Genomic DNA, 24,028 nt, shown 5'->3' on the forward strand with positions numbered 1-24,028 from the left:
GCGGGGGCCTCACAAGGCGAAGCGGGGGCCAATGGCTCCCCCAATAGTATTTCATGAGGATAACGTTCATTTTTGTGTTTTTCTTTTATTATAACTGAGGAATATGGTCCTTGGGATGTAGAATAGCAAAAACAAAAAAAACTAAGAAAAAAGTTGTGTACTTAAAGGGTTAATCCAGCGAAAGTTTCTCTTTGTTGCATCTAGTACAAAGTTGTTAGCAAAAAAAAAAGGGTAAAATCAGAGGCAGCAACACGGGGTCAGAACGCGTCCTGTGCGGGTGTGTCCCACACGTCAGGTGTTCTCATTCTAGCCGCCCCCCAATAAAAATAAAATAAAACAGGCAAAACCCAGGATAGCCCTCATTTCATTAAGGAGTCCACGAAAGCCCCCTCACTAGGAAGTGTCGCCCTTAGCAACCTGAGAAAGCAGCCTGCCGATTGGACGATGTTTTAGAAGTGGGCGTTTACTTTACGGCTGACTGAGGTGTACGGCATACGTGAACGCTACGGTGGTCGGTGAGGGACAGAAGCGGCTGATATTCGCCTGGCGAGGCCTCTGCTGGCTGTAACGTATGGTCAGAAGGGAAAAGAGCCTGAGGATAAAGCGGAGATGAGCGGCCAGAGGAGAGGGGAGCAGGGCGACCCCCTGCTGACATGGGTATGCGTCCCCGGGGATGGCGGGGAGGGGAAGACTTCAGTCAGAGCTTCTGCTGTTACTCCCGTACCCATTACTAGTGTTACTCCAGTGTCTGCCGTCCCACTGCACGGGCTGTGATCATAGGGCCCCATAGCAATGATCGTCCCTGCACATGTAGTGCTGCAGGAGCTCATCAGCATGAAGTACAAACCTGACCGCGCATGTGCAGAGAGTTCACCACCGACCACTGCAGGCTCCGCATTATTCATGAGAAGAGTCCCTCTGGCTGTTATAACCTGCTGCACACATGATGTGCAGCAGGTTATAACAATAGTCAGCCTTAGCCCAGTCCTCATGGACCATGGCCTCCAGTGTTCTATGTGGCAGAAGTCTGGATGAAACTGTGACACCACTCCCCCTCCCCCCGCGGTCGCCATTGCCGAGCCCCCGCCGCGCAACCATCCCCACCGCTGTCGTCATCTCCGAGCCCCCACTGCGCTTCCTCCTGCGGTCGTCATCGCCGAGCCCCCACTGCGCTTCCTCCTGCGGTCGTCATCGCCGAGCCACCACTGCGCTCCCTCCCGTGGTCGTCATCGCCGAGCCCCCACTGCGCTCCCTCCCGTGGTCGTCATCGCCGAGCCCCCACTGCGCTCATTGCCGAGCTCCCACTGTGCTTCCTCCCGCGGTCGTCATCGCCGAACCCCCACTGCGCTTCCTCCCGCGGTCGTCATCGCCGAGCCCCCACTGCGCTCATTGCCGAGCTCCCACTGTGCTTCCTCCCGCGGTCGTCATCGCCGAGCCCCCACTGCGCTTCCTCCTGCGGTCGTCATCGCCGAGCCCCCACTGCGCTTCCTCCTGCGGTCGTCATCGCCGAGCCCCCACTGCGCTTCCTCCCGCGGTCGTCATCGCCGAGCCCCCACTGCGCTTCCTCCCGCGGTCGTCATTGCCGAGCCCCCACTGCGCTTCCTCCTGCGGTCGTCATCGCCGAGCCCCCACTGCGCTCCCTCCCGTGGTCGTCATCGCCGAGCCCCCACTGCGCTCATTGCCGAGCTCCCACTGTGCTTCCTCCTGCGGTCGTCATCGCCGAGCCCCCACTGCCCTTCCTCCCGCGGTCGTCATCGCCGAACCCCCACTGCGCTTCCTCCCGCGGTCGTCATCGCCGAGCCCCCACTGCGCTCATTGCCGAGCTCCCACTGTGCTTCCTCCCGCAGTCGTCATCGCCGAGCCCCCACTGTGCTTCCTCCTGCGGTCGTCATCGCCGAGCCCCCACTGCCCTTCCTCCCGCGGTCGTCATCGCCGAACCCCCACTGCGCTTCCTCCCGCGGTCGTCATCGCCGAGCCCCCACTGCGCTTCCTCCCGCGGTCGTCATTGCCGAGCCCCCACTGCGCTTCCTCCCGCGGTCGTCATTGCCGAGCCCCCACTGCGCTTCCTCCCGCGGTCGTCATTGCCGAGCCCCCACTGCGCTTCCTCCCGCGGTCGTCATTGCCGAGCCCCCACTGCGCTTCCTCCCGCGGTCGTCATCGCCGAGCCCCCACTGCGCTTCCTCCCGCGGTCGTCATCGCCGAGCCCCCACTGCGCTTCCTCCCGCGGTCGTCATCGCCGAGCCCCCACTGCGCTTCCTCCCGTGGTCGTCATCGCCGAGCCCCCACTGCGCTTCCTCCCGCGGTCGTCATCGCCGAGCCCCCACTGCCCTTCCTCCCGCGGTCGTCATCGCCGAGCCCCCAGTGCGCTTCCTCCTGCGGTCGTCATCGCCGAGCCCCCACCGCGCTTCCTCCTGCGGTCGTCATCGCCGAGCCCCCACTCCGCTTCCTCCCGCGGTCGTCATCGCCGAGCCCCCACTGCGCTCATTGCCGAGCTCCCACTGCCCTTCCTCCCGCGGTCGTCATCGCCGAGCCCCCAGTGCGCTTCCTCCTGTGGTCGTCATCGCCGAGCCCCCACCGCGCTTCCTCCTGCGGTCGTCATCGCCGAGCCCCCACTGCGCTCCCTCCCGTGGTCGTCATCGCCGAGCCCCCACTGCGCTCATTGCCGAGCTCCCACTGTGCTTCCTCCCGCGGTCGTCATCGCCGAGCCCCCACTGTGCTTCCTCCTGCGGTCGTCATCGCCGAGCCCCCACTGCCCTTCCTCCCGCGGTCGTCATCGCCGAACCCCCACTGCGCTTCCTCCCGCGGTCGTCATCGCCGAGCCCCCACTGCGCTTCCTCCCGCGGTCGTCATTGCCGAGCCCCCACTGCGCTTCCTCCCGCGGTCGTCATTGCCGAGCCCCCACTGCGCTTCCTCCCGCGGTCGTCATTGCCGAGCCCCCACTGCGCTTCCTCCCGCGGTCGTCATCGCCGAGCCCCCACTGCGCTTCCTCCCGCGGTCGTCATCGCCGAGCCCCCACTGCGCTTCCTCCCGCGGTCGTCATCGCCGAGCCCCCACTGCGCTTCCTCCCGCGGTCGTCATCGCCGAGCCCCCACTGCGCTTCCTCCCGCGGTCGTCATCGCCGAGCCCCCACTGCGCTTCCTCCCGCGGTCGTCATCGCCGAGCCCCCACTGCGCTTCCTCCCGCGGTCGTCATCGCCGAGCCCCCACTGCGCTTCCTCCCGCGGTCGTCATCGCCGAGCCCCCACTGCGCTTCCTCCCGCGGTCGTCATCGCCGAGCCCCCACTGCGCTTCCTCCCGCGGTCGTCATCGCCGAGCCCCCACTGCGCTTCCTCCCGCGGTCGTCATCGCCGAGCCCCCACTGCGCTTCCTCCCGCGGTCGTCATCGCCGAGCCCCCACTGCGCTTCCTCCCGCGGTCGTCATCGCCGAGCCCCCACTGCGCTTCCTCCCGCGGTCGTCATCGCCGAGCCCCCACTGCGCTTCCTCCCGCGGTCGTCATCGCCGAGCCCCCACTGCGCTTCCTCCCGCGGTCGTCATCGCCGAGCCCCCACTGCGCTTCCTCCCGCGGTCGTCATCGCCGAGCCCCCACTGCGCTTCCTCCCGCGGTCGTCATCGCCGAGCCCCCACTGCGCTTCCTCCCGCGGTCGTCATCGCCGAGCCCCCACTGCGCTTCCTCCCGCGGTCGTCATCGCCGAGCCCCCACTGCGCTTCCTCCCGCGGTCGTCATCGCCGAGCCCCCACTGCGCTTCCTCCCGCGGTCGTCATCGCCGAGCCCCCACTGCGCTTCCTCCCGCGGTCGTCATCGCCGAGCCCCCACTGCGCTTCCTCCCGCGGTCGTCATCGCCGAGCCCCCACTGCGCTTCCTCCCGCGGTCGTCATCGCCGAGCCCCCAGTGCGCTTCCTCCTGCGGTCGTCATCGCCGAGCCCCCACTGCGCTCCCTCCCGTGGTCGTCATCGCCGAGCCCCCACTGCGCTCATTGCCGAGCTCCCACTGTGCTTCCTCCTGCGGTCGTCATCGCCGAACCCCCACTGCGCTTCCTCCCGCGGTCGTCATCGCCGAGCCCCCACTGCGCTCATTGCCGAGCTCCCACTGTGCTTCCTCCCGCGGTCGTCATCGCCGAGCCCCCACTGTGCTTCCTCCTGCGGTCGTCATCGCCGAGCCCCCACTGCCCTTCCTCCCGCGGTCGTCATCGCCGAACCCCCACTGCGCTTCCTCCCGCGGTCGTCATTGCCGAGCCCCCACTGCGCTTCCTCCCGCGGTCGTCATTGCCGAGCCCCCACTGCGCTTCCTCCCGCGGTCGTCATTGCCGAGCCCCCACTGCGCTTCCTCCCGCGGTCGTCATTGCCGAGCCCCAACTGCGCTTCCTCCCGCGGTCGTCATTGCCGAGCCCCCACTGCGCTTCCTCCCGCGGTCGTCATTGCCGAGCCCCCACTGCGCTTCCTCCCGCGGTCGTCATCGCCGAGCCCCCACTGCGCTTCCTCCCGCGGTCGTCATCGCCGAGCCCCCACTGCGCTTCCTCCCGCGGTCGTCATCGCCGAGCCCCCACTGCGCTTCCTCCCGCGGTCGTCATCGCCGAGCCCCCACTGCGCTTCCTCCCGCGGTCGTCATCGCCGAGCCCCCACTGCGCTTCCTCCCGCGGTCGTCATCGCCGAGCCCCCACTGCGCTTCCTCCCGCGGTCGTCATCGCCGAGCCCCCAGTGCGCTTCCTCCTGCGGTCGTCATCGCCGAGCCCCCACCGCGCTTCCTCCTGCGGTCGTCATCGCCGAGCCCCCACTGCGCTTCCTCCTGCGGTCGTCATCGCCGAGCCCCCACCGCGCTTCCTCCTGCGGTCGTCATCGCCGAGCCCCCACCGCGCTTCCTCCTGCGGTCGTCATCGCCGAGCCCCCACCGCGCTTCCTCCTGCGGTCGTCATCGCCGAGCCCCCACCGCGCTTCCTCCTGCGGTCGTCATCGCCGAGCCCCCACTGCGCTCATTGCCGAGCTCCCACTGCCCTTCCTCCCGCAGTCGTCATCGCCGAGCCCCCAGTGCGCTTCCTCCTGCGGTCGTCATCGCCGAGCCCCCACCGCGCTTCCTCCTGCGGTCGTCATCGCCGAGCCCCCACTGCGCTCCCTCCCGTGGTCGTCATCGCCGAGCCCCCACTGCGCTCATTGCCGAGCTCCCACTGTGCTTCCTCCTGCGGTCGTCATCGCCGAGCCCCCACTGCCCTTCCTCCCGCGGTCGTCATCGCCGAACCCCCACTGCGCTTCCTCCCGCGGTCGTCATCGCCGAGCCCCCACTGCGCTTCCTCCCGCGGTCGTCATTGCCGAGCCCCCACTGCGCTTCCTCCCGCGGTCGTCATTGCCGAGCCCCCACTGCGCTTCCTCCCGCGGTCGTCATTGCCGAGCCCCCACTGCGCTTCCTCCCGCGGTCGTCATTGCCGAGCCCCCACTGCGCTTCCTCCCGCGGTCGTCATCGCCGAGCCCCCACTGCGCTTCCTCCCGCGGTCGTCATCGCCGAGCCCCCACTGCGCTTCCTCCCGCGGTCGTCATCGCCGAGCCCCCACTGCGCTTCCTCCCGCGGTCGTCATCGCCGAGCCCCCACTGCGCTTCCTCCTGCGGTCGTCATCGCCGAGCCCCCACTGCGCTTCCTCCCGCGGTCGTCATTACTGAGCTCCCGGTTTTGTGCATGTTGGAGCCGACTTCTCGGGTAATTAGAGGCGACGTCTTGGAGGTCGGACAGGAAGACCCTCAGAGTTTAGTAGAACCTCAGACCTCGGCGCTGCAGGACATCTGCAGCCACTCGAGGGGTTTGGTGGCAGCCGGTGACGGCTCCTCTCTCTGCCACGTCCAGGTAGTGCGGCCAGTGCTCCTCCATTACTGAGTGATGCAGGCGTATTCCTATAGTAGCACCACAATACCCAGCCTGCCCTCCATGTGCCTCTGAGGAGGACGCTCAGGTCGGGAGGCCCGGTGCTCTGGCCAGGTTTTGCAATCCGAGGAGAGTTCTACACCCTTATAGTACAGTGGGGTCCCGCTCTGTGGCTGCGTGCCCCTGAAGACCACCACCACGTGCAGGGACCAGTACTGACTGCTGGTGATTCCTCCATGTTACCGCAGACTCATCTGAGCTGGAGAATTAACCCGTCATGTATCTTTCCTCCATAGATGCAAACATTTCAGGTGTCTGGTCCGTGTGTGTCCTACCAGGACCTGGCGGGAGGACTGGCCATCGCCCAGGTGCTGAATCTCATGTGAGTACATAATGGGGGTTACAATCCTAACACCCCTGTGACCCCTTGTTGGTCTCGGCAGCTGCCTGTCATGGCTGCCGCGATCAATCAGCGACGGCCACAGTCCGATTAGTCCCTCCCCTACTCCCCTGCACTCACTGCCCGGCGCCCGCTCCGTAATCCCCTCCACTCACCGCTCACACAGGGTTAATGGCAGCGGTAACGGCCCGCGGTGTAACACACTCCATTACCGCTGCTATTAACCCTGTGTGTCCCCAACTATTTACTATTGATGCTGCCTATGCAGCATCAATAGTAAAAATATGTCATGTTAAAAATAATTAAAAAAACAAAAAAAAAACCTGCTATACTCACCCTCCGCCGCCTTTCCTGCTCCTCTGGACGCTCCCGGGATCGCTCCATTGCAAGCGGCAGCTTCCGCTCCCAGGGCTGCTGTGCAACAAGGACCTGCCGTGACGTCACGGTCATGTGACCGCGACGTCATCATAGGTCCTGCTCACACCAGCCCTGGGACCGCAAGCTGCCGCTTGCAATGGAGCGATCCCGGGAGCGTCCAGAGGAGCGGAAAAGGCGGCGGAGGGTGAGTATAGCAGGACTTCCAACGGGCCTTCGGAAGGTGAGTATATGTTTATTTATTTATTTTTTAAGTCTCTATACTACGTGGCTCTGTGCTGGGCAATATACTACGTGGCTGGCCAATATACTACGTGGCTGGGAAATATACTATGTGGCTGGCCAATATACTACGTGGCTGGGCAATATACTATGTGGCTGGCCAATATACTATGTGGCTGGCCAATATACTATGTGGCTGGCCAATATACTATGTGGCTGGCCAATATACTATGTGGCTGGCCAATATACTATGTGGCTGGCCAATATACTATGTGGCTGGCCAATATACTATGTGGCTGGCCAATATACTATGTGGCTGGCCAATATACTATGTGGCTGGCCAATATACTATGTGGCTGGCCAATATACTATGTGGCTGGCCAATATACTATGTGGCTGGCCAATATACTATGTGGCTGGCCAATATACTATGTGGCTGGCCAATATACTATGTGGCTGGCCAATATACTATGTGGCTGGCCAATATACTATGTGGCTGGCCAATATACTATGTGGCTGGCCAATATACTATGTGGCTGGCCAATATACTATGTGGCTGGCCAATATACTATGTGGCTGGCCAATATACTATGTGGCTGGCCAATATACTATGTGGCTGGCCAATATACTATGTGGCTGGCCAATATACTATGTGGCTGGCCAATATACTATGTGGCTGGCCAATATACTATGTGGCTGGCCAATATACTATGTGGCTGGCCAATATACTATGTGGCTGGCCAATATACTATGTGGCTGGCCAATATACTATGTGGCTGGCCAATATACTATGTGGCTGGCCAATATACTATGTGGCTGGCCAATATACTATGTGGCTGGCCAATATACTATGTGGCTGGCCAATATACTATGTGGCTGGCCAATATACTATGTGGCTGGCCAATATACTATGTGGCTGGCCAATATACTATGTGGCTGGCCAATATACTATGTGGCTGGCCAATATACTATGTGGCTGGCCAATATACTATGTGGCTGGCCAATATACTATGTGGCTGGCCAATATACTATGTGGCTGGCCAATATACTATGTGGCTGGCCAATATACTATGTGGCTGGCCAATATACTATGTGGCTGGCCAATATACTATGTGGCTGGCCAATATACTATGTGGCTGGCCAATATACTATGTGGCTGGCCAATATACTATGTGGCTGGCCAATATACTATGTGGCTGGCCAATATACTATGTGGCTGGCCAATATACTATGTGGCTGGCCAATATACTATGTGGCTGGCCAATATACTATGTGGCTGGCCAATATACTATGTGGCTGGCCAATATACTATGTGGCTGGCCAATATACTATGTGGCTGGCCAATATACTATGTGGCTGGCCAATATACTATGTGGCTGGCCAATATACTATGTGGCTGGCCAATATACTATGTGGCTGGCCAATATACTATGTGGCTGGCCAATATACTATGTGGCTGGCCAATATACTATGTGGCTGGCCAATATACTATGTGGCTGGCCAATATACTATGTGGCTGGCCAATATACTATGTGGCTGGCCAATATACTATGTGGCTGGCCAATATACTATGTGGCTGGCCAATATACTATGTGGCTGGCCAATATACTATGTGGCTGGCCAATATACTATGTGGCTGGCCAATATACTATGTGGCTGGCCAATATACTATGTGGCTGGCCAATATACTATGTGGCTGGCCAATATACTATGTGGCTGGCCAATATACTATGTGGCTGGCCAATATACTATGTGGCTGGCCAATATACTATGTGGCTGGCCAATATACTATGTGGCTGGCCAATATACTATGTGGCTGGCCAATATACTATGTGGCTGGCCAATATACTATGTGGCTGGCCAATATACTATGTGGCTGGCCAATATACTATGTGGCTGGCCAATATACTATGTGGCTGGCCAATATACTATGTGGCTGGCCAATATACTATGTGGCTGGCCAATATACTATGTGGCTGGCCAATATACTATGTGGCTGGCCAATATACTATGTGGCTGGCCAATATACTATGTGGCTGGCCAATATACTATGTGGCTGGCCAATATACTATGTGGCTGGCCAATATACTATGTGGCTGGCCAATATACTATGTGGCTGGCCAATATACTATGTGGCTGGCCAATATACTATGTGGCTGGCCAATATACTATGTGGCTGGCCAATATACTATGTGGCTGGCCAATATACTATGTGGCTGGCCAATATACTATGTGGCTGGCCAATATACTATGTGGCTGGCCAATATACTATGTGGCTGGCCAATATACTATGTGGCTGGCCAATATACTATGTGGCTGGCCAATATACTATGTGGCTGGCCAATATACTATGTGGCTGGCCAATATACTATGTGGCTGGCCAATATACTATGTGGCTGGCCAATATACTATGTGGCTGGCCAATATACTATGTGGCTGGCCAATATACTATGTGGCTGGCCAATATACTATGTGGCTGGCCAATATACTATGTGGCTGGCCAATATACTATGTGGCTGGCCAATATACTATGTGGCTGGCCAATATACTATGTGGCTGGCCAATATACTATGTGGCTGGCCAATATACTATGTGGCTGGCCAATATACTATGTGGCTGGCCAATATACTATGTGGCTGGCCAATATACTATGTGGCTGGCCAATATACTATGTGGCTGGCCAATATACTATGTGGCTGGCCAATATACTATGTGGCTGGCCAATATACTATGTGGCTGGCCAATATACTATGTGGCTGGCCAATATACTATGTGGCTGGCCAATATACTATGTGGCTGGCCAATATACTATGTGGCTGGCCAATATACTATGTGGCTGGCCAATATACTATGTGGCTGGCCAATATACTATGTGGCTGGCCAATATACTATGTGGCTGGCCAATATACTATGTGGCTGGCCAATATACTATGTGGCTGGCCAATATACTATGTGGCTGGCCAATATACTATGTGGCTGGCCAATATACTATGTGGCTGGCCAATATACTATGTGGCTGGCCAATATACTATGTGGCTGGCCAATATACTATGTGGCTGGCCAATATACTATGTGGCTGGCCAATATACTATGTGGCTGGCCAATATACTATGTGGCTGGCCAATATACTATGTGGCTGGCCAATATACTATGTGGCTGGCCAATATACTATGTGGCTGGCCAATATACTATGTGGCTGGCCAATATACTATGTGGCTGGCCAATATACTATGTGGCTGGCCAATATACTATGTGGCTGGCCAATATACTATGTGGCTGGCCAATATACTATGTGGCTGGCCAATATACTATGTGGCTGGCCAATATACTATGTGGCTGGCCAATATACTATGTGGCTGGCCAATATACTATGTGGCTGGCCAATATACTATGTGGCTGGCCAATATACTATGTGGCTGGCCAATATACTATGTGGCTGGCCAATATACTATGTGGCTGGCCAATATACTATGTGGCTGGCCAATATACTATGTGGCTGGCCAATATACTATGTGGCTGGCCAATATACTATGTGGCTGGCCAATATACTATGTGGCTGGCCAATATACTATGTGGCTGGCCAATATACTATGTGGCTGGCCAATATACTATGTGGCTGGCCAATATACTATGTGGCTGGCCAATATACTATGTGGCTGGCCAATATACTATGTGGCTGGCCAATATACTATGTGGCTGGCCAATATACTATGTGGCTGGCCAATATACTATGTGGCTGGCCAATATACTATGTGGCTGGCCAATATACTATGTGGCTGGCCAATATACTATGTGGCTGGCCAATATACTATGTGGCTGGCCAATATACTATGTGGCTGGCCAATATACTATGTGGCTGGCCAATATACTATGTGGCTGGCCAATATACTATGTGGCTGGCCAATATACTATGTGGCTGGCCAATATACTATGTGGCTGGCCAATATACTATGTGGCTGGCCAATATACTATGTGGCTGGCCAATATACTATGTGGCTGGCCAATATACTATGTGGCTGGCCAATATACTATGTGGCTGGCCAATATACTATGTGGCTGGCCAATATACTATGTGGCTGGCCAATATACTATGTGGCTGGCCAATATACTATGTGGCTGGCCAATATACTATGTGGCTGGCCAATATACTATGTGGCTGGCCAATATACTATGTGGCTGGCCAATATACTATGTGGCTGGCCAATATACTATGTGGCTGGCCAATATACTATGTGGCTGGCCAATATACTATGTGGCTGGCCAATATACTATGTGGCTGGCCAATATACTATGTGGCTGGCCAATATACTATGTGGCTGGCCAATATACTATGTGGCTGGCCAATATACTATGTGGCTGGCCAATATACTATGTGGCTGGCCAATATACTATGTGGCTGGCCAATATACTATGTGGCTGGCCAATATACTATGTGGCTGGCCAATATACTATGTGGCTGGCCAATATACTATGTGGCTGGCCAATATACTATGTGGCTGGCCAATATACTATGTGGCTGGCCAATATACTATGTGGCTGGCCAATATACTATGTGGCTGGCCAATATACTATGTGGCTGGCCAATATACTATGTGGCTGGCCAATATACTATGTGGCTGGCCAATATACTATGTGGCTGGCCAATATACTACGTGGACATGCATATTCTAGAATACCCGATGCGTTAGAATATATATATATATATATACGCGCATCGGGTATTCTAGAATATGCATGTCCACGTAGTATATTGCCCAGCGACGGAGTATACAGACTTAAAATCAAAAATAAACATATACTCGCCCTCCGTTGAAGTCCTGGCCCTGTGTGCGGTGCACCCGGCAGCTTCCGCTCCCAGGGTTGGTATGGGAGCAGGACCTGTGATGACGTCGCGGTCACATGATTGTGACGTTATGGCAGGTCCTTGTCGCATACCATCCTTGGAACCGGAAACTGCCGCTTGTATGGAGCGGTCATCGGAGCATCGCGAGGAGCGGGAAAGGCGGCGGAAGGGGAGTATATAATGATTTTTCTTTTTTTTTTTTTTAATTATTTTTAACATTAGATCTTTTTACTATTGAGGCTGCATACACAACATCAATAGTAAAAAAAAAAAAAAAAAAGTTGGTCGCACAGGTTTAATAGCTGCGTTAATGGAGTGCGTTACACTGCGGCATAACGCGGTCCATTAACGCTGCCATTAACCCTGTGTGAGCGCTGACTGGAGGGGAGTATGGAGCGGCCATATTGTCGCTGATTGGTCGTGGCAATGGACGTGGGCGTTTTGCCACGACCAATCAGTGACTTGGATTCCATGACAGACAGAGGCCGCGACCAATGAATATCCGTGACAGACAGAAGGACAGATAGAAAGACGGAAGTACCCCTTAGACAATTATATAGTAGATATCCAGGCTGTACCTTCACTGTGCTCGGGGAGGCGCTCCGCGCCAGTCAGGTGGGCCACGTTGCAACACTTGTCACTTTACTGCATCTGTGATGACTATTAATGGCTGCCACTGCTTTGGATCCTTCATTCTGTGTCTTGTGTCTGCAGAGACTCCTCGTGGTTTAATGAAGCCTGGCTGATGAGGATAAAGCCTGACTCTAGTGATAACTGGAGGCTGAAGGTAAGTGTGAGCTATAGGAAGGGGTGCAGAGGAGACCACAAGGACCCTGCCCCTACAGGGTGAGTGTTCCCCTATTGCGACACATACGGCTCATTGTCCGGGCAGTGAGAGGGGACTATGGCTTCTCCTGCCGAGAATGAATAAATATTACATACAGATAACCGCCAGAGCATACACTACTAACCTGCGCTATATCCTCTCCTCCATCAGGTCAGCAATATGAAGAGGATCCTGCAGAGCGTCCTCGAATATTATCAGGATGTGAGTATAAAGGATGGTCTGCCCGGTTACACACCTAGGAGGCAGTATTATAGTAGTTATATTCTTGTACATAGGGAGCAGTATTATAGTAGTTATATTCTTGTACATAGGAGCAGTATTATAGTAGTTATATTCTTGTTCCTAGGAGGCAGTATTATAGTAGTTATATTCCTGTACATAGGGGCAGTATTATAGTAGTTATATTCTTGTACATAGGAGCAGTATTATAGTAGTTATATTCTTGTACATAGGAGCAGTATTATAGTAGTTATATTCTTGTACATAGGAGCAGTATTATAGTAGTTATATTCTTGTTCCTAGGAGGCAGTATTATAGTAGTTATATTCCTGTACATAGGGGCAGTATTATAGTAGTTATATTCTTGTACATAGGAGCAGTATTATAGTAGTTATATTCTTGTATATTGGGGCAGTATTATAGTAGTTATATTCTTGTACATAGGAGTATTATAGTAGTTATATTCTTGTACATAGGGGGCAGTATTATAGTAGTTATATTCTTGTACATAGGGGGCAGTATTATAGTAGTTATATTCTTGTATATTGGGGCAGTATTATAGTAGTTATATTCTTGTACATAGGAGTATTATAGTAGTTATATTCTTGTACATAGGGGCAGTATTATAGTAGTTATATTCTTGTACATAGGGGGCAGTATTATAGTAGTTATATTCTTGTACATAGGGAGCAGTATTATAGTAGTTATATTCTTGTACATAGGGAGCAGTATTATAGTAGTTATATTCTTGTACATAGGGAGCAGTATTATAGTAGTTATATTCTTGTACATAGGGGGCAGTATTATAGTAGTTATATTCTTGTACATAGGGGCAGTATTATAGTAGTTATATTCTTGTACATAGGGGGCAGTATTATAGTAGTTATATTCTTGTACATAGGGGCAGTATTATAGTAGTTATATTCTTGTACATAGGGGGCAGTATTATAGTAGTTATATTCTTGTACATAGGGGGCAGTATTATAGTAGTTATATTCTTGTACATAGGGAGCAGTATTATAGTAGTTATATTCTTGTACATAGGGGCAGTATTATAGTAGTTATATTCTTGTACATAGGAGCAGTATTATAGTAGTTATATTCTTGTACATAGGAGCAGTATTAGTAGTTATATTCTTGTACATAGGAGCAGTATTATAGTAGTTATATTCTTGTACATAGGGAGCAGTATTATAGTAGTTATATTCTTGTACATAGGGAGCAGTATTATAGTAGTTATATTCTTGTACATAGGGAGCAGTATTATAGTAGTTATATTCTTGTACATAGGGGGCAGTATTATAGTAGTTATATTCTTGTACATAGGGGCAGTATTATAGTAGTTATATTCTTGTACATAGGGAGCAGTATTATAGTAGTTATATTCTTGTACATAGGGGCAGTATTATAGTAGTTATATTCTTGTACATAGGGGCAGTATTATAGTAGTTATATTCTTATACATAGGAGCAGTATTATAGTAGTTATATTCTTGTACATAGGAGCAGTATTATAGTAGTTATATTCTTGTACATAGGAGCAGTATTATAGTAGTTATATTCTTGTACATAGGAGCAGTATTATAGTAGTTATATTCTTGTACATAGGGAGCAGTATTATAGTAGTTATATTCTTGTACATAGGGGCAGTATTATAGTAGTTATATTCTTGTACATAGGAGCAGTATTATAGTAGTTATATTCTTGTACATAGGGAGCAGTATTATAGTAGTTATATTCTTGTACATAGGGGCAGTATTATAGTAGTTATATTCTTGTACATAGGAGCAGTATTATAGTAGTTATATTCCTGTATATAGGGACATTTATTTCCTTTGTTTTGTCAGTGGAACCATCCTAAATTTTGACTTCTTCTTTTTTTTTTTTTTTTTGTCCTTGTTTTGTAACATTTTGACCATACCTTTCCCTCTGTTCTGGAATGTACAGTGTGTAGGTGATGCTTTCTCCCCTCCCTCAGCTCCAGGGCTTACCTGTGATGGTCTTCCTGTACTTCCCCTATCATTACCTTGTTCCACTGCTTTGTACACAATGATACATTTGTCAGGTTGGGTTTTCCCTATCTGGAATTTCATTGCTCTTATCTATGTAAAGTTCTGTCCTCCGCCCACACTTCCTCCTCGCCAGCTTTACTGTCCTGTCCTAAGGAAACGTGCCCTGTGATCAGGATGAATCATTATCAAACCTGGCAGCAAAAAAAAAATATATATATTTTTTTTGTCCACAACTTATGACGCTGGGGCCGCACTACGGTCCACATACAATACCGCTCCAATCTTTGGACATGCTTGTTCTTGCGATGTTTTTTGATCCATGTTTTTTTGGGGGGGAATGTTCACATTGTAGATTCAGACTGAGCAAAACCACAAAGGAAAACGTAAAGGAACATGAGTGACGCAGGCCAGAATCTGTGGTGCACCATAGATTCCTCACAGTAACCCGCTTTTACTCTGATGACAGAATTACACCCTTCACTAGGTCAACTTAGAATGGTTCTCAATGAACTGATGTCAAAAGGTGTGTTTTTTTGTTTTTTGCTTTAATCAATGGCTTTCAGAAAGTGTCTGTGACCATCAGGGCCCATATAGTGCTCAGCCCTCCTCCACAACTGTTCTAAGCCAGAATATGGCGAGAACCACTCATCTAATTTTAAAGAAAAACCACCGGCCAGCATTAAAGACAAAAAGGTCAGTCAATTCAGAAAATTGCTAGAGCCTTGAAGGTATCCTCAAGTGCAATTATGAAAATTATCCAGTCATTGCGACGAAACTGTCTCTCATGATGACTGTCCCAGGAAAGGAAGGACCTAAGAATTACCTGTGCTGCAGAGGATAAGTTCATCAAAGTGTTTCCTAGCCTCAGAAAATGCGAACTGACAGCACCTCAAATGATGTACAGAAAGTAAATGGCAGCACCATTTCAACATCAACTGTCTAGAGGAGACTTCATCGTCGAATTGCTGGAAAGAAGAAAGTACCAAGAACTGCAGACAAGAAGAAGAGACTTGTTTGAGCCAAGAACCCCAATGACTGGACGTTACATCATAGGAAATCTGTGCTGTCAAAATTTGCAATTTTTGGTACAAACCTCCATGTCTGAGACTCAAAAATGGCGAGTGGATGGTTTTTGTGTGGTGCCCACTGTGGGGGAGGGTGTCATGGCGGCTTCCCAATTGGTTCACACTTAGTAGGACCATTATTTGTTCCTAAAGGACAATGACCCAAAACACCTCCAGACTATGTAAGAAGAAGGCGTGGAGGCTGCGTCAGGGGTCATAGTCTGGATCTTCAATGTGTACATTCCAAAAGGAGCAAGGAAACCCGATGAATGAACAGGGCCAAACATCTCACTGTATACATTATCAGTGTATTGGTCTATTGAGCTGATGGTTTGCTACAGTGTGTCGGCCAGGGGTTTAGAGGTTTAGGTCTCCTAAGGCGCCTACACATGTAAGAGAACCTGGCCCGATATCCATTGCCTGCTCCTCTAATCACTATTAAAGATTTATAGCCAGTTCTAGGATTACAGTGGTTATAGGAAGTCTACACACCCCTGTTACAATTTCAAGTTTCTGCCATATAATCCTACCAAGAATCGTTTCAGAACTTTTTCAAGCTCTAATGACGCCCATAATCTGTGGAAATCCATTGACAATCAAATTACATAGTAACATAGTAACATGGTTAGTATGGCCGAAAAAAGACATTTGTCCATCCAGTTCAGCCTATAACGTGATTTGAACACGCAACCTTCTGATCTGGAGTCAGACGCGCTACCGTTGCGCCACGAGGTCAGTTAAAATGACGACGAGGATGGGATTCGAACCCACGCGTGCAGAGCACAATGGATTAGCAGTCCATCGCCTTAACCACTCGGCCACCTCGTCTCCTTATATGGTGAGACCGCTGGTGCTATTGAAATCTTTTCCGGTAGAAAAAAAGTAATATGTGATTGCATAAGTCTGCACACCCTTACACTAATACTTTGTTGTCATCCCCTGTGAATCTCTGGCAGCAGTCGGTCTTTTGGGATCGGGGTCTGTCTTTGCGGCACATCTAGAATTTGCGATCTTTGTCCTCTCCTCCTTGCAGTAGCTCCACAGATTCCGGGGGCTTCTCCTGTGTACAGCGCCCTCATCAGGTCACCCACAGATTGTCCCTTGGGTTCAGGTCTGTACTCTGACTCGGCAATTCCACAAATGTGATCTCCTTCTGGTGAAGCCATTCCATAACTCTGATCTTCTTCTGGTGAGGTCATTCCACAACTGTGATCTCCTTCTGGTGAGGCCATTCCACAACTGTGATCTTCTTCTGGTGAGGCCACTCCACAACTCTGATCTTCTTCTGGTGGGCTATTCCACAACTCTGATCTTCTTCTGGTGAGGCTGTTCTTTTGGGGATTTGGAAGGCGCTTAGGGTCATTGTTCTGAAAGGTGAAATTTGTCTTCAGGTTTTTAGAAGAGGCCTGAAGGTTTTAATGCAAAAATTGACAGATATTTGGGACTGTTAATAATTCCCTCCACCTTGACTAAAGCCCCAGTTTCAGCTGCTGAAAAACAACTCCATAGCACAACGCTGCCTCCACCATGCTTCACTGTGGGGATGGTGATCTTCTGGTGACGCACAGTGTCGGCTTTGCACCCTTAGGAATTTTTTGAGCCATAAAGTTCCCCCTTGGTCTCATCAGAACATAACAGGTTTACTGCTTTTGTCAGAGTTAACGTAGGTTTTGGTAAAACATAGTTCTTTTTTGTAAGGAAAGTCTTCCATCTTGCCACCCTCACCCACAGGCCGGACATATAAAGAATACAGCAGACTGTTGTCACGTACAGGACACAACCCGCACTGACCAGAAGCTCCTGCAGCTCCTTTAATGTTACGGTCAGCTTCTTTCTGCCTATTGGGCTAATTTTCTTTTCTTACCAATTACTGAGGGACGTCCAGTTCTAGGTAATGTCGCTGTTGTGACAAATTTGAGCCACTTCTTTATGACGTTTTCACAACTTCTTTGATATATCCAGTGTCCTGGACATGTTTTCTACCCTTCTCCTAACTGATAACTTTTGCCTATGAGATCCCTTTGCTGTGTTGTCGGCTGTTGTGACTTTTACTGTAAAATCCAACTAAGAAAATGTCAGGAATCGGAATCCGTGTAAATGATGGTGGCCGAGCACGGACTATTGTGTAACATGAGGGCAAATGTGACTGGCTATTTCTGAACACAGCCACATCCCCAATTATAACTGGGTGCTCACAATTCTGCAACCACATTTTAGCTTTATTTCCACCTCCAAAATGATTTCAGACCTTGGGCGACATTAAAGGTGGAGAAAGATCTGAAATTATTTTTCTTAATTGGGTTTTTTTTTTTTTTTTTTTTTACAAGACAAAACCTGCTATTGTATCAGGGTTGTGTAGACTTTTTATATCCATTGCATACTGGTCTATACCCCTCACTGAAAAGGCAATAATGTATTTACATAGTAACATAGTAACATAGTTAGTAAGGCCGAAAAAAGACATTTGTCCATCCAGTTCAGCCTATATTCCATCATAATAAATCCCCAGATCTACGTCCTTCTACAGAACCTAATAATTGTATGATACAATATTGTTCTGCTCCAGGAAGACATCCAGGCCTCTCTTGAACCCCTCGACTGAGTTCGCCATCACCACCTCCTCAGGCAAGCAATTCCAGATTCTCACTGCCCTAACAGTAAAGAATCCTCTTCTATGTTGGTGGAAAAACCTTCTCTCCTCCATACGCAAAGAATGCCCCCTTGTGCCCGTCACCTTCCTTGGTATAAACAGATCCTCAGCGAGATATTTGTATTGTCCCCTTATATACTTATACATGGTTATTAGATCGCCCCTCAGTCGTCTTTTTTCTAGACTAAATAATCCTAATTTCGCTAATCTATCTGGGTATTGTAGTTCTCCCATCCCCTTTATTAATTTTGTTGCCCTCCTTTGTACTCTCTCTAGTTCCATTATATCCTTCCTGAGCACCGGTGCCCAAAACTGGACACAGTACTCCATGTGCGGTCTAACTAGGGATTTGTACAGAGGCAGTATAATGCTCTCATCATGTGTATCCAGACCTCTTTTATTTGCTCAGGATTTACAGTATAATGTTTCCACAGCCAAGCGGGCAGGAGACGGATGGTTTGGGCAGTCTGGGGACGTTCTGGAGGTTTGGTCAGATGTTTGTTTCTGGCGGTGTGACGTTCTCTTGTACAGGACAACACACCCATCAGGACGTCTGACTTGCCTTGTGCTATTTCTTGCTGCCACCTGGTGGTCACTGAGTGCCACTGCACATCAATCAGGTGTCTGTTCCTTTAACTTTCTAGAGTTATAATCTGCTTAGCAAGAAGGGCATTTTAGTAAACTCCTTTCATTTGTTTTGCACTGATCCTGGAAACCGTCAGCAAGCCTGCTGGGCTTGTAGTACAGTTCATTGGAGTAGTATGTTTCAGCACTGGGTGACTGACTCCAGACTTTAAATCACCAGCGTAAGTTCTGTGCAGACAATGATGAAGGAAGATTTCAGCTCTGAAGCCAACACCATTATGAGATGGGTTTTTCATGACCAGGTTCTTGGACACCCGGTTTCGGAGGATCACGTACCAGATGTTGCGATGATCGGGGAGTTTTCCAACACCACAGAACTGAAGAAAATGGTGCAGCTGGTGCTGGGGTGCGCCATCAGCTGTGACAAGAAGGAAGGTGAGCCATAGCTGAACATAGAAGGGAAGATTTGCCCCCAATTTTACCAGTCTAATTAGCGATCCCTGCAGTTTAACTACTTAGAGGCTGTGGTCTCTGAGAAGCTTGCACGAAAACGCTCCCAGTGTCAGCCCATCGTCCTCCATGTCTGCCGTATGCCATAGTCAGGATCTAATAATCACTGCATCAAATAAGTGGCATCTACTGTGTAGAGTAGAGAAGAGTCATTACCAACACTTCTTGCAGCTGTCATGTCCCAGCAGTCAGTGTGGAGGTGTTGGTAATGACGCACATCTCTGCTGAACTCTGCACAAGAAATGCCAGCAATGAGATCATGGAGGAAAGCAGAGACTGCATGTGTCACAGGAGAAAGCCAATCTGACCTTTCTGGGGTCGTATCTTTTTTTTTTTTCTTCTGGCATGTCACGTGTTAGTCATGATTGGTCAACATAATGCAGGAGAAAAAGTACACTCCCCTAGAGACAGATCTGTGGTAGCGCCCCCTATGGTCTAATTGTAAATGAGACTCTAGACTTTACAAGTGAATATCTCCGGAATCGAGACGAGAAATAAAGAAATTCTCCAAATAATCAGGAGTTACGGAGAGGGGCGCATAGCGCATCAGAGATTCTTCTCTATCCTTGCCCTGTGTTATGCCACCTTAGGGGCCTCTACAAATGTGACATCTGCCATATGTTACAGCAAAAATTGGGCCCCAAAAGTCAGATGGCATGTCTTCCCTTCCGAGCCCGGCCGTGCGCCCAAATACTAGATTCCCACCTCGCTCAGAAGAAACTGCACAACCAGTCGTGTGCTCCATTGCAAAATTCATAAAATGTTATCGATAAAGGCAAATCTTATAGCCCTAAAGTTACCGCTAACCTAAAAGACAGCGTGTCATGGGGAAAAAAAAAACCTTTCATCAGGTAATACGTTGTGTGTGATATATATACACACATATATATATATATATATACAGTTAGGGCCAGAAATATTTGGACAGTGACACAATTTTCGCGAGTTGGGCTCTGCATGCCACCACATTGGATTTGAAATGAAACCTCTACAACAGAATTCAAGTGCAGATTGTAACGTTTAATTTGAAGGGTTGAACAAAAATATCTGATAGAAAATGTAGGAATTGTACACATTTCTTTACAGACACTCCACATTTTAGGAGGTCAAAAGTAATTGGACAAATAAACATAACCCAAACAAAATATTTTTATTTTCAATATTTTGTTGCAAATCCTTTGGAGGCAATCACTGCCTTAAGTCTGGAACCCATGGACATCACCAAACGCTGGGTTTCCTCCTTCTTAATGCTTTGCCAGGCCTTTACAGCCGCAGCCTTCAGGTCTTGCTTGTTTGTGGGTCTTTCCGTCTTAAGTCTGGATTTGAGCAAGTGAAATGCATGCTCAATTGGGTTTAGATCTGGAGATTGACTTGGCCATTGCAGAATGTTCCACTTTTTGGCACTCATGAACTCCTGGGTAGCTTTGGCTGTATGCTTGGGGTCATTGTCCATCTGTACTATGAAGCGCCGTCCAATCAACTTTGCAGCATTTGGCTGAATCTGGGCTGAAAGTATATCCCGGTACACCTCAGAATTCATCCGGCTACTCTTGTCTGCTCTTATGTCATCAATAAACACAAGTGACCCAGTGCCATTGAAAGCCATGCATGCCCATGCCATCACGTTGCCTCCACCATGTTTTACAGAGAATGTGGTGTGCCTTGGATCATGTGCCGTTCCCTTTCTTCTCCAAACTTTTTTCTTCCCATCATTCTGGTACAGGTTGATCTTTGTCTCATCTGTCCATAGAATACTTTTCCAGAACTGAGCTGGCTTCTTGAGGTGTTTTTCTGCAAATTTAACTCTGGCCTGTCTATTTTTGGTATTGATGAATGGTTTGCATCTAGATGTGAACCCTTTGTATTTACTGTCATGGAGTCTTCTCTTTACTGTTGACTTAGAGACAGATACACCTACTTCACTGAGAGTGTTCTGGACTTCAGTTGATGTTGTGAACGGGTTCTTCTTCACCAAACTAAGTATGCGGCGATCATCCACCACTGTTGTCATCCGTGGACGCCCAGGCCTTTTTGAGTTCCCAAGCTCACCAGTCAATTCCTTTTTTCTCAGAATGTACCCAACTGTTGATTTTGCTACTCCAAGCATGTCTGCTATCTCTCTGATGGATTTTTTCTTTTTTTTCAGCCTCAGGATGTTCTGCTTCACCTCAATTGAGAGTTCCTTTGACCGCATGTTGTCTGCTCACAGCAACAGCTTCCAAATGCAAAACCACACACCTGGAATCCACCCCTGACCTTTTAACTACTTCATTGATTACAGGTTAACGAGGGAGACGCCTTCAAAGTTAATTGCAGCCCTTAGAGTCCATTGTCCAATTACTTTTGGTCCCTTGAAAAAGAGGACGCTATGCATTACAGAGCTATGATTCCTAAACCCTTTCTCCGATTTGGATGTGGAAACTATCATATTGCAGCTGGGAGTGTGCACTTTCAGCCCATATTATATATATAATTGTATTTCTGAACATGTTTTTGTAAACAGCTAAAATAACAAAACTTGTGCCACTGTCCAAATATTTCTGGCCCTAACTGTATATATATATATATTTTTATTATACCTGGTTATTTATGTGTCGACCCGCAGTTAACCTGTCAGTAGTGAAAGCTTTAAAAAATATATACCGTATAGATTTCCCTCCCCATTTCTAACCGTTAAAAAAAAAAAAAAAAAAGGTTAGGTAAAAGTTTACAGATCTTGTGACAAAATCATCCTGGCATTGTAGGGTTAAATGCCCCATGGCGGTGAGGATCCCGGAAGGCGTCTGCACGTTCGCCCCGCGCCTCCGGCATGTGACCGATATCCCGATCTGTGAACTTTTATTGCATTTTGTGTTTGCTCAGAGCACATCCAGCAGATCATGACCCTGGGAGAGGCGGTGCAGCAGGCCGTCATGGAGTCCATACAGGAGGTAGGTGCCGCCGTCTGGAGGATACCACCCAAAGATGGCCGCGCCTGACGGATTATCCTTATCGCTAATGCTGGGGGGATTAGCGCTCCTGTTCAGGGGATCAAGAGGGAAGGGGCCGTGCCCCCGGGTCACGGCATTGTGGTGTTTGGGGTCACCCGTGAGGTCCTGGATAATTTGGGGGAGGGGGAATCCGCTCGTGAGGTCCGGGGGGGAGGGGGGACCCACTCGTGAGGTCCGGGGGGGAGGGGGGACCCGCTCGTGAGGTGAGGTCCGGGGGGGAGGGGGGACCTGCTCGTGAGGTGAGGTCCGGGGGGGAGGGGGGATCCGCTCGTGAGGTGAGGTCCGGGGGGGAGGGGGGATCCGCTCATGAGGTCCGGGGGGGAGGGGGGACCCGCCCGAGAGGTCTGGGGGGAGAGGGGGGACATGCCCACGAGATTCTGGGGGGAAGACTAGCTCATGAGATTGGGGGAGGTGGCGGGGGGGCCTAGACTCGCCCGTGAGGTCCTGGGGGGGAAACACGCCCGCTAGATTCTGGGGGGGGAGGACTAGCCCGTGAGAACCAGGGGGGGGGGGTCTAGACTCGCCCGTGAGGTTCTGTACCGCATGGCGGCTGTACTTGCTGACTGTGTATTAACCCCTTCAGCTCCTGAGCAAGGAACCTACGGACACTGTGACACCCGACAGCTACGTCAACTACGACAGTCAGGTAAGTGGCCCCCGTGCGGCTCTGTGGCCCCGCGCTGCTTTATATCCCCTCTTTATTGGAAGCGTCCCCTCCATAATCCTCTCTATCTCCAGTGAGACTTGTAGTTCTGTAACCCGCGACTCTCTGGCTCTTTTGGAACCACAACTCCCAGTATGCTAGGGCATTCTGGAAGTTGTATTCCACAGGTGAGGGGCACGTTGCAGACCCCCGTGTTACCAGTGCAGCCCCACAATGCTTAGTGATGATACGGAACCAGCAGGGCAGCAGGAAGCTGCAAGAAGCCTGTGTTCTTGCAGCTTTGGCTGTGACTGGAATAGACCATGTGATAGATTTCTTCATCTTCTTCCATTTTGTCTTCTTTCCTCCCAGTCCCGTAAATATTACTTCATCAGTGAGGACACGGATGAGAAGACGGGCATCCTGCACCGCTGCCACGAGCTGGAGCAGCAGGTACTGCCCTGCGGGGCGATGGCGCCTTCGCTGCTCGTTGCACATGTTTGTGGTGATGGTGGCAGCGTAGTCTGCTTTTTTTTTTTTTTTTTTTGGGGGGGGTTATTATGGACCCCTGATGCTAAATATCCCGGGGGTGTCATGGGTGACGTCACCATCTACCTCTGCATCTAGCATTTGCTGACGGTCTGCTGGGAGACTCCACGCCGGGGCCGCCATTACTGTGAAATCCATTTTACACACCTTAGGGGTTGTCAGAGCCCCGTCCCTATGACAATCCTCATTGATCATCAAATTATAGTCTTTCAATACCTGCACCCGTCATGAACTCATGATATTTTAAAGGGGAAGTTCCCATTTTTTTCCTATCG

The 24,028-nt window shown here is 50.3% G+C and overlaps 1 protein-coding gene and 1 non-coding gene across 2 annotated transcripts in view; one reads left to right on the forward strand and one right to left on the reverse strand.

Annotated features, from left to right (window-relative positions):
• The first annotated feature begins 479 nt into the window (after window positions 1–479).
• The window catches only part of HOOK2 (hook microtubule tethering protein 2), a 35,048-nt gene continuing 11,499 nt past the window's right edge, over window positions 480–24,028 (forward strand). Inside the window, exons 1-8 of the mRNA XM_069767239.1 lie at window positions 480–657; window positions 6,142–6,227; window positions 12,400–12,472; window positions 12,683–12,733; window positions 19,364–19,496; window positions 22,434–22,501; window positions 23,145–23,207; window positions 23,577–23,657. Of these exons, the coding sequence (XP_069623340.1) occupies window positions 610–657; window positions 6,142–6,227; window positions 12,400–12,472; window positions 12,683–12,733; window positions 19,364–19,496; window positions 22,434–22,501; window positions 23,145–23,207; window positions 23,577–23,657 (603 nt within the window). The 5' untranslated portion in view covers window positions 480–609. The remainder of the gene's footprint in view (window positions 658–6,141; window positions 6,228–12,399; window positions 12,473–12,682; window positions 12,734–19,363; window positions 19,497–22,433; window positions 22,502–23,144; window positions 23,208–23,576; window positions 23,658–24,028) is intronic.
• TRNAS-GCU (transfer RNA serine (anticodon GCU)) lies at window positions 16,573–16,654 on the reverse strand. The gene has a single exon. It is a non-coding gene; the product is annotated as a tRNA-Ser (tRNA).

Source organism: Ranitomeya imitator, chromosome 4 (assembly GCF_032444005.1).
Source record: "Ranitomeya imitator isolate aRanImi1 chromosome 4, aRanImi1.pri, whole genome shotgun sequence".
NCBI classification, from domain to species: domain Eukaryota; kingdom Metazoa; phylum Chordata; class Amphibia; order Anura; family Dendrobatidae; genus Ranitomeya; species Ranitomeya imitator.